Below are 10,318 nucleotides of genomic sequence, written 5' to 3'. Positions count from 1 at the left end.
ATGGATCAGCGTGAGGACAGAGACAAGTCCACAGCTCAGAGGTGAGACCGTCTTCACTGGACTTCACTGCTCTACATGTCAGAGCTCAGCACTCAGGGCCCTGCACTGTCTGCACCCTCAGCTCTGGACCTGGACCTGGACCTGGACCCATGAGGACTCACTCAAAGATGACAGGAGTTAAAAGGCTTCATCCTTCAGCTGGAAAGAGGTGAGCTGATCCAGATGTGATGAGCTGATCCAGATGTGATGAGGTGATCCAGATGTGGTGAGATCAGCTGATCCAGATGTGGTGAGCCCGGCCGTTCAGGGAAGTGAGCTGGAGTCTTCAGTCTGATTCATTTGTTCATTGATTCCATTTCCCTCAGTAAACAGAGAGGTGAGAGTGTTTTTTTTGTTTGTTTGTTTTAGAGAGGTGAGAGTGTGGGCGACACGGTGGTGCAGTGGTTTGTGCTCGTGCCTCACAGCACGTGTACCCCAGGGCGTACCCCGCCTTCGCCCACAGCAGCTGGGATCGGCTCCAGCCACCCGCGACCCCGAAAGGGAGAAGCGATAGATAATGAAAAGATAATGAGAGTGTTTTGTTTTTGTTTTGTTTTTTTAAAGAGAGAGTTGAAAGCGTTGAGCCGGCGATGAATCTGATGGTGAATCTCCAACATGGCACTGAAGCTCATGCTGGTGTGTGTTTGTGCTGGTGTGTGTTGTGTCCTGTTTGAGGCCTGAATGAATGTTGAGACTCAGAGACAGAAGATCTGCTCACAATCTGCTGCATTGGTGCCACCTAGTGGTGAAATACTTCACAAACATTCTGAGTGGATTGATGAAGCTCCAGAGCTTCAGTGTGTTTCAGTCTGAAAACAGTGTAGCTCGGGTAAGAGGAGCTCGCCTCTTTTTCTTGACTTTTCACAATAAAATACAGCTTCTCTGATGTTTTTTTTCTCAGTATATTGAAAACTGAATCCATGCTCCTGAACAGTTTGTATTAATACATTTATCAATGTGTGCACAACATAAAACACACACACATAATTACTGAAACTGAGCGAAAACCAAACATTTCTTATCTGGGGTCTGCATTTATCCCAGCTGCTCCCTCAGGTTCTTGTTGATCCAGATCTTGAACATATTAACTGAAAGTCTCCTTTCACTCTGGAAAACCTGCTGTCAGGACTCTAACAGCAAGGTTCTCTCTCTCATGCATGAACACTAACTGGACTTCAGTCGCTCCAGGCAGGCAGCTTCTCCTCTTTCCATCAGTTTCACTTGTTCTGAACTTCAGTTGGTTTGAGCTTTGATCAAATCTTAAGAGTTGTTTCTCTTTCAGGACCCTTCAGAAAGCAAAATCTCCTGAGTCTGGACCTGGGTCTGAGTCTGGACCCAGCCTTGTGTCTTTGAAAAGCAACAGGTCAAGGAACGTTGGTGTTGTGTTTAAAGAGGGACGGCCTTCAGCTGGAAAGAGGTGAGCTGGATCTGCATGTTGTGGTGTAACAGTCTGAAAAGACAGTCGTAGCCATGGTAACAGACGCTGGCTTCTTTTTTGTTGAACGTCTCATGTTAAAATACACTTTTTCAAATTTTTTTTCTCAGTCATGTTGAAAATTATTTGCTGTACGAGCTTGACATATAGAAATAAATGAATGAAAAACTGCATCCATGCACTAAATATTTTTTATTTTTACAAGTCGCAAGTTATTCCAGACCCTCCATAAAAAGAACAACAAGCAGAAAAACAATGAAATCTGAGAACAAACAGGCAACAATAAAACAGGATATCATAGTCCAGGGCTCCTTCAACCTGGTCCTACGTGGTTCCCGTCTCTGGTCCTCCAGGCCCACTGTCCTTGGCTCAGGTCCATCGTGTAGTCTTCAGTCCTGAAGGCAGTCCATCACCTTATGAACCTGCAGCTTTGAGTTTGGCTCTGCTGTAATTTCACCAGCAGGGGGCAGTGTGCAGTGGCATGCAGTCCCTTCAAGTACAGTTATCTTTACCTCGGCAGTTTTCGTGTTGAATCTACGTTGCAGCATGTTGACTGTCAGTTCCCTGTGGCTGGGTCTCCCTCGTCCCGGGTGTCTCTGTCTGTCCCCCTGTGTGCCTGTCCCCTTATTCTCTCCAGCTCCAGTTCAGCTCTTGTGTTCCTCCTGTCGTTTGTTCCTTTTCAGTTCCCCTGGCTGGAGTCCTTCCACCCACACCGTGACATTAGCTTGTTCCAATCCTGTCTTCGAAGGTTGTCTTCCTCACAGAATCCCAGTTGCTCCCTCAGGTTCTTGTTGATCCAAATCTTGAATATATTAACTGGAAGTCTCCTTTCACTCTGGAAAACCTGCTGTCAGGACTTTAACATCAGGTTCTCTCTCTCATGCATGAACACTAACTGGACTTCAGTCGCTCCAGGCAGGCTGCTTCTCCTCTTTCCATCAGTTCCACTTGGTCTGAACTTCAGTTGGTTTGAGCTTTGATCAAATCTTAAGAGTTGTTTCTCTTTCAGGACCCTTCAGAAAGCAAAATCTCCTGAGTCTGGACCTGAGTCTGAGTCTGGACCCAGCCTTGTGTCTTTGAAAAGCAACAGGTCAAAGAACGTTGGTGTTGTGTTTAAAGAGGGACGGCCTTCAGCTGGAAAGAGGTGAGCTGGATCTGCATGTTGTGGTGTAACAGTCTGAAAAGACAGTCGTAGCCATGGTAACAGACGCTGGCTTCTTTTTTTATTTAACTTCTCACATTGAAATACACTTTCTCAAACATTTTTTTCTCAGTCATGTTGCAAATTATTTGCTTTACGAACTTGACAAATAGAAATACATGAATGAAAAACTGCATCCAGGCACTAAATGGTTTGTATTTACCAAAGTCCCAAGTTATTCCAGACTCTCCATAAAAAGAACAACAGCAGAAAAACAACAAACTCTGAGAACAAAAAGGCAACAATAAAGCAGGATATCATAGTCCAGGGCTCCTCCAACCTGGTCCTGCATGGTTCCGGTGTATGGTCCTGCAGGCCCACGGTCCTGCATGGTTCAGGTCTCTGGTCCTGCAGGCCCCCGGCGGTCCTGCATGGTTCAGGTCTCTGGTCCTGCATGGTTCAGGTTTCTGGTCCTGCAGGCCCAGTATCCTGCATGGTTCAGGTCTCTGGTCTGCTGTGAGCAGTTCACTTCCTCTTCAAGCCTTCAGCTGATTCGATCTGGTTCTTTCACTGGAAGAGACACTTGGTGCTCTGAGGCCGAGTCTGACAGCAAAGCTGAGAGAGCTACCAGATGTTTGATAGGAGTCAACACGTCAGGACAGATGCTGCTATGTGTGTGTCTTAGGAGAAAGCTGGAGGAAACTGAATCATCTGCATGTGAAGAAAGTGTTCCTCTGAATCCCGACTGGACTGAAGACCAGGGATTTCCTTCAACAGCAGGCCTGCACCAGCAGGATGGAAGGTAAAGACACCACCACCTCCAGGAAACCTCCTCACTGAGCTGCAGATTCTCAGTGGGAACAGGAAGTCTCTGGACTTTTACTCTGGTAGTCTCTGGACCAACAGACATGCTGAGACCTGTCTCTTTGTCTTTTGTTGTGCAGTAGCAACCAGGGTGAAAGACCACTGGACTCCACGTTTCAGGTGCGTACTCACAGAAATGTCGAAATGTGCAGAATGTGAATAAAAACACGAAGCAGGGAAATGGTGCTGAATATTTATTTATCATCATTATAAATGTTTCAAAACTCAGGACAACAGCTTCAGCTTCTCATTTCACATCACACTTCAGTTTTCAACTGGAGCTGAAGCAAAGTATAAAACAAATAACTCACACATATGTCGCACATTGAAAACTCCAGGTTTTCAGAGAGCTGAAACTAGATCAGAGGCAGTAAATAAACCGAAACAGTCTACCGGCTGTGAGATCCCGGATATTAAAGTGCCTTCAGTGCAGACTGGAGATTTCTGCCTCCACGCCATTCACAGCATCTTTACAGCTGATGGAGAAAGTCCGATAAGATTAAAGCTTTGGGACTGCACCAGCCGCCCCACTGAGGCCGTCCTCATCCTGATCACTGCTAAGTTACATTTAAAAGCTTCTAACAGTCACTGAATGGAAGACCTGACTGTCAGTTTGACTGACAGCTGCTCTCAGCTCTATGCCCATGTATCGTCATGAGGGTCAACAAAGTTTCCCTCTCTGAGAAAAGAGCTGTGAAATCTGAGGATTTGGGGCAAAAGTGAGCATTAATTATCTCTTTTGATAGGGAGATTGGTCATCTTTCACTTTGTGTGGTTTCCAGAGCAGTCAGATGTATAGTTTAGACAGTGGAGCTCTCAGTTTGTGGACACGGTGAGATTTCCTCCCCATTATAACGACAGCCAAACAGAACTGCAGAGGTCAAGCTTTGATGCCTATTAAAAACCGCACCGTGGGACTTATTACAAGGTGGTTCTATATTTTTGGAGAGCAAGTTCTCCTCTTGCATATAGTGATACTTGGATGTCTCTACCACAAACGCCCTTGGAGGAGATCATGTTTTTGTAAGGAGTGAATTTGAAGGAAAATCTTATTTTGAAAAGTCTCCTGTTTGTTTTAGGGAAAACATGACCACATGCGCTAGACAGCATGTTTGGTCACAGTGGGGTTAATTTGTTTTTGATTTTTAATTTGGTTTTGAGCACGTTTCAGGGGAGACACTTGTGGTTAAACACACACTTTTCAGCATCAAATTCCTGACTTAAAATGACAATCGTAACCTTGCCCTCTGGGACTCGGTCCCTACTAAAACCTCCAGAGCCTGGAGAGCTTCCTCAGACAGGACAGTCGTGGAGATTCAGCCCTCCACATCAGACGGTACTTTCTGGTCTCAAGTCTTCCTGGTTTCTTCTGGATGGTTTTCATCTCAGAAACAGGAAACTTCTATTTCCCAGAGTGCCCTGATGTGGCCAGGCGGGTTAGGCTGAGGATAGGTGTTCGGTTTGGTTTGGGTTTGGGTTTGGGTAAGGGCTTGGGGTTAGGCTTGGGGTTCGGTAGGCTTAGGGGTTTGGGTCAGGGTTAGGGTTAGGTAGTGTATCCTCTAATCCACTCTCTGGGCCAGTGGGTCTTCATGAATTCAGTCTGGGAGCGTCACTGATATCTCGTCCTTTGTTCCAGCTGCTGCAGGAACACTTCTTCACTTTTGTGAGCAACGAGTTGAAAAATATGAAGAAAGCCTTGGATCTGGATTCCTCAGAATACTTTCGGAGTCTGAGTGAAGGCGATGATGAAGAACGGATGAGAGGCAAAAGAGAGCCGTTTCTGAAGCTTACACTCCATTTTCTGAGGGAACTGAATGAGGACGGGCTGGCTGACCGTCTGCAGAGCCGTAAGACCATTTCTCTAAACCAGAGGTGTCCAACGTCGGTCCTGAAGGGCCGATGTCCTGCATGTCCTCCTCTATCCCTGCTGCAGCACACCTCCACCTCATGTTGATGTCGTCCTCAAGCTTGCAGAAAAGCCCACTAAAGAGTCTCTCTTTGCAACCAGCTGTGCTTCACCTGCGAGAAAACTAAGACGTGCATTACATCGGGCTTTCAGGACCGACTTTGGACACCCTGGTCTAAACAAACAGATTGATTAACATAACTCACCCATTCTCTTTTTGTTTGCTCATTCAGACACTGAGGCTGTCATTTGTCAACGTAAACTTAAAGCGAGGCTGAGGGAGAACTGCCAACATCTGTTTGAGGGCATTGCGAAAACAGGAAGTCAAACAGCTTTCAGTGAGATCTACACCGAGCAAGACATCACCGAGGCGAAGGACGAGGATCCCAACCAGTTTCCCGAGTTTGATCATATTGAGGCAGTTTTCAGGAAAAACGTCAGGCCACAGAAGAAGATCCAGCAGTGTGAGCTGTTCAAACCTGATGGACACAAGGCCGTCAGAACAGTGCTGACCAGAGGCGTGGCTGGCATCGGGAAAACCGTCCTCACACAGAAGTTCACTCTGGATTGGGCCGAAGACAAGCTCAACCAAGACATCGACTTCATATTTCCATTCAACTTCAGAGAGCTGAACATGCTGAGAGAGAAGCACTTCAGCCTGGTGGAGCTGCTTCTCCACTTCTTCCCAGTAACTACAGAAGGAATCTGCCGATTGGAAGACTTCCGGGTTCTGTTCATCCTGAACGGTCTGGACGAGTGTCGACTCCGTCTGGACTTCCACCGTAACAAGGTCCAGACGGACCCTCGAGTGTCCACCTCACTCGATGGTCTTCTGACGAACCTGATCTGGGGAAAGCTGCTTCCTTCTGCACTCATCTGGATTACCACCCGGCCTGCGGCAGCCAATCACATCCCTGCTGGGTGTGTCCACAGGGTGACGGAGGTTCAAGGCTTCAGCGACCCTCAGAAGGAGGAGTACTTCAGAAAGAGGTTCAGAGAGCCCAAGCAGGCCAGCAGGATCATCTCCCACATCCAGATGTCTCGGACCCTTCACATCCTGTGCCACATCCCGGGTTTCTGCTGGATCACTGCCGCCGTTCTGGAGAAAGTCCTGCGGAGTGGGGACGAAGGAGAGCTGCCCAGGACCTTGACTGAGATGTTCATCTACATCTTGGTGATGCAGACGGAACTGAAGAAGGTCAAGTATGACGGAGGAGCCGAAACAGACTCACCCTGGACTACGCAGACTACCGCGATGATCACCTCTCTGGGGAAACTGGCTTTTGACCAGCTGCAAAAAGGCAACCTGATCTTCTACGAGTCGGACCTGAAGGAGTGTGGCATCGATATCAGGGCCGCCTCAGTCTACTCCGGACTCTTTACACAGATCTTTAAAGAGCAGAAAGGGGTGGGCCAAATTCAGGTCTTTACCTTCCTCCACCTGAGCTTCCAGGAGTTCCTTGCTGCTCTTTATGCCCATGTGACCTTCACCAACCATGGAGTGAACATACTGAAGGGACAAACTTCAAGTCCCACCAAGACCTGTGAGACAAAGAGAGATGTGACTGCTCAGATCCAGTTCTACCAGGACACTGTGGACGAGGTCTTGAAGGCCCCACGTGGACGCCTGGACTTGTTCCTCCAGTTCCTTCTGGGTCTTTCAATGAAATCGAATCAGTTGCATCTCCAAGGCCTGCTGCCACAGACAGCAAGTCCACTGGCCAGACAGGAGACCGTCCAGCACATCAAGAGCAAGATGACTGCAGATCTTCCAGCGGAGAGGAGCACTTTTCTGTTCCACTGTCTGAACGAGCTGAACGATCGCTCCCTGGAGGACCAGGTCCAAGGTTACCTGAGAGCAGGACGCCTCACCGCCGACGCTCTTTCCCATGCTCAGTGGTCAGCTCTGGTCTTCATCCTGCTGTCGTCAGAGGAAAACCTGGACCGATTTGACCTGAAACAGTATGGCGCCTCAGAGGAGGCCTTCCGGAATTTACTGCCCATCGTCAGAACCTGTAATGAAGCTCTGTAGGTTCTCAGTCCATCAGACCATCGGTGAATATCTGCCGTCTTTCAGCTAGAAACATGAAATGAACAGCTTCCCTCTTCCCCTCTTTAGGCTGAGTGGCTGTAATCTGTCCCAGGAAAGCTGTGGACTTCTGTCCAACATCATCAGCTCTCAGTCCTGCAGTCTGAAGGAGCTGGACCTGAGTAACAACGACCTGAGGGACTCGGGAGTCCAGCTGCTCTCTGAAGGACTGAAGGGACCACTCTGTGAACTGGAAGCTCTCAGGTCAGCAGGACCAGACACTCACCTGGACACAGCAGGGACGGTGGCTGTCAGACATGCTCACTGACAGTGGTTTCAGACGTGCTGACAGACAGTGGATGATTCAGACAGTAGTTTGTGAGAGTGTTCAGGAACAGTGGTTCTCCCGCTGTTCTCATTATCAGTGATGGTTTCATACGCTGGCTCAGAGCAGTCTTTCTACTAAAGATGGGCTGATGTTCTGAAGATAAGACAGGGTTTCAAACTGGGTGCAGATGAGTTTTTTAATGTGGACAGTGGTTTCTGGCACTATTGTTTGAAAATGGCTTTTCTAAAATGTTTGAGAAGGTGTCCAGACAGCGGTGAACCATGAAGAGCTGCTCCTCTCTGTCAGGTTTAGATCACAGGGTGAACTGACCTTTCTCCTCAGAGGTCATTCATCTTGCAGGCAGTGTTCAGGGCGGTAAGGCCTCCATTAACAGTTAAATACAGCTTGATCTCATCTTTCTCCTTGTTTTCCTGCAGATTAGGCTTTAGTTTACATCCCTCAGATCTTCAGAAAGATTGCATTACATGAAGGAGGGGTCATGTACACATGAGCATTCAGGGCTAATGTTGGTCTTAACTGATCAGATTTGTCATTATTACTGAGGCCGCCTTTCAGGAGGACTTCTCTTTTGTTCCCTGTTGTTTATTCTCATTGAAATATTAGCAGCAAATGATTTCTGTTCTTTGAGTCTAAAGTAGCTTTGAGAGAATCGTCTGACTTGATCAGGTAAATAATTTCATTTTCTCAAATGCCTCATAAATCAGATTATCTGGTGTCACTGCACTTGGTGACTGATAAACTCCTTGGATGGGCTGTTTTCTTCTCGCTTGGTCTGTGACAGTACCCAGCAGTGATCCGAGGTGTTTCTCTGTGTATCTGCAGACTGTCAGGCTGTCTGATCACAGAGAAAGGCTGCCGGGATCTGGCCTCGGCTCTGACCTCCACCCGGACCCGTCTGAAAGAGCTGGACCTAAGCTACAATGACCTGGGAGAGGCGGGACCGGAGCTCTGTCGTGCCGTCCAGGATCTCAAGCGGGACCAAAGATCATCAGTCAGACTGTGGTGAGCTGCCAGGCAGTCGGGGGTTTGTCTCCAGTAGCTTGCTGAATGAAGGGCAGACGATCACCGGAGGCCTCGTTTAGACATGCTGCTCACGCACACATCACGCCACTTCCTATGCAGGAGTTTGGATTTCTGTATGTAGGAGGGACCAACATCTGGAGTATTTCACCCTCCAGGAAGGTCTGACTGTAACTGACCCGTCAGACCAGGAAGAGCAACATTTCTTTACTCACTGTGGAACAAAAGCAGATTTCTGAAGGAACACCAGCAGAAACAGCCTCTTCTCCATTATCCACTGTTTAGAAACACTCGGGGGAGCAGAAGGTCATTTTTAGATCTAGTATTTGAGCTGGTCCCCTGAATCCAGCTGGTCCTCTGAGCTGGTCCTCTGAATACTTTTGTTCATGAGGAGTGACCAACCAGACACTCAGTCTGTCCCAGTGAAGAAAATGTTTTGTATTTACGTATGTGTGATGAACTCTGACCTCCTCTCAGGGTGGAGCCTGGTGGAGCCCGCTGGATGACCCCAGGTCTGAAGAAGTGTAAGTAAAAACACAGAAACCCCAACATCCAGCCCTGCTGCTCACCTCAGGCTCACCAGAGCGGGAGACACTGAATGAAACTCCACCTTTCCTCCATCAGACTGGTGTGACCTGGAACTGGACTGCAACACGGTCCACGGATGGATCAAGCTGTCCGAAGACCGCAGGACGGCCTGGCACGTGGGGGAGGACCAGCGGTACCCCCATCACTCAGACAGGTTCGACTGCTACCCTCAGCTGCTGTGCAGGAACCAGCTGACGGCCCGCTCGTACTGGGAGGTGGACTGGAAAGGAAAGCTTCATGTGTCCGTCAGCTACGGAGGAATCCCCCGGAAGGGGAGCACTTCCCAGGGGGTCTTAGGAAAGACCGGTCAGTCCTGGAGTCTGAAGTGCTCCGAGCAAGGCGGGTTCTCTTTCTGCCACAATCAGAAAACAACACCCATCTCCTCCACCTCCTCCACCCCCTCAGCCTCCAACAGAGTGGCTGTGTACGTGGACCGTCCTGCTGGGACGCTGTCCTTCTACAGAGTGTCCTCGGGGAGGCCGATCCACCTCTACACTGTCTCCACTGAGTTCACAGAGCCTCTGTATGCCGGCTTCAGGTTTGGACTTGAGTCCGGCTCGGAGTCCTCCATGTCTTTGTGCTCACTGCAGCTGGAATGAGCCGAGTTCATTTGAGTTCATGCTTTCAGACACACTGCTGTCAGCGATAAACGGATTCAGACACAAGGTCGATCTGTGTTTCACAAGGAGACACAATGAAAGGTGATTAAGAATGTTAAGCTGGATGTACATAGATAAAGAGGATCAGAATAAACAGAATAAAGTCAAAGCTTTACGAAGATAACGGTGGGTAAAATAAATCAAATTGTTTCATAGAAGTCCTGAGGAGGTAAATCAGACTTGAAGGCCCATGGACAGCTCGTACTCAAAACCTTTCATTAAAGCTGTGTGCACTGCCAAGAGAAGAGGCGAAGAAAAGACTGTCAGTCTGACTGGAACTCTGCTGCC

General features: G+C 48.4%; 1 protein-coding gene across 1 annotated transcript; it reads left to right on the top strand.

Annotated features, from left to right (window-relative positions):
* Positions 1-9,970, top strand: LOC115383879 (NLR family CARD domain-containing protein 3-like). The gene is made up of 7 exons (XM_030086086.1): positions 1-41; positions 5,079-5,326; positions 5,619-7,413; positions 7,505-7,678; positions 8,586-8,735; positions 9,261-9,307; positions 9,408-9,970. Exons 1-7 carry the CDS (start codon positions 1-3, stop codon positions 9,968-9,970), a joined length of 3,018 nt encoding a protein of 1,005 aa, XP_029941946.1.
* The last annotated feature ends 348 nt before the right edge of the window (positions 9,971-10,318 follow it).

Source organism: Salarias fasciatus (assembly GCF_902148845.1).
Source record: "Salarias fasciatus chromosome 23 unlocalized genomic scaffold, fSalaFa1.1 super_scaffold_20, whole genome shotgun sequence".
Lineage (NCBI taxonomy): Eukaryota > Metazoa > Chordata > Actinopteri > Blenniiformes > Blenniidae > Salarias > Salarias fasciatus.
This window is presented reverse-complemented; position numbering and strand designations above follow the sequence as displayed.

Excerpts from the sequence above, each read along its gene's own strand:
- LOC115383879 (XM_030086086.1), top strand. The coding sequence starts at position 1 with ATGGATCAGCGTGAGGACAGAGACAAGTCCACAGCTCAGAG. Across the intron at positions 42-5,078 it reads GACAAGTCCACAGCTCAGAG|TCTGGGAGCGTCACTGATAT; the intron begins GTGAGACCGTCT and ends TCATGAATTCAG. Across the intron at positions 7,414-7,504 it reads AGAACCTGTAATGAAGCTCT|GCTGAGTGGCTGTAATCTGT; the intron begins GTAGGTTCTCAG and ends TCCCCTCTTTAG.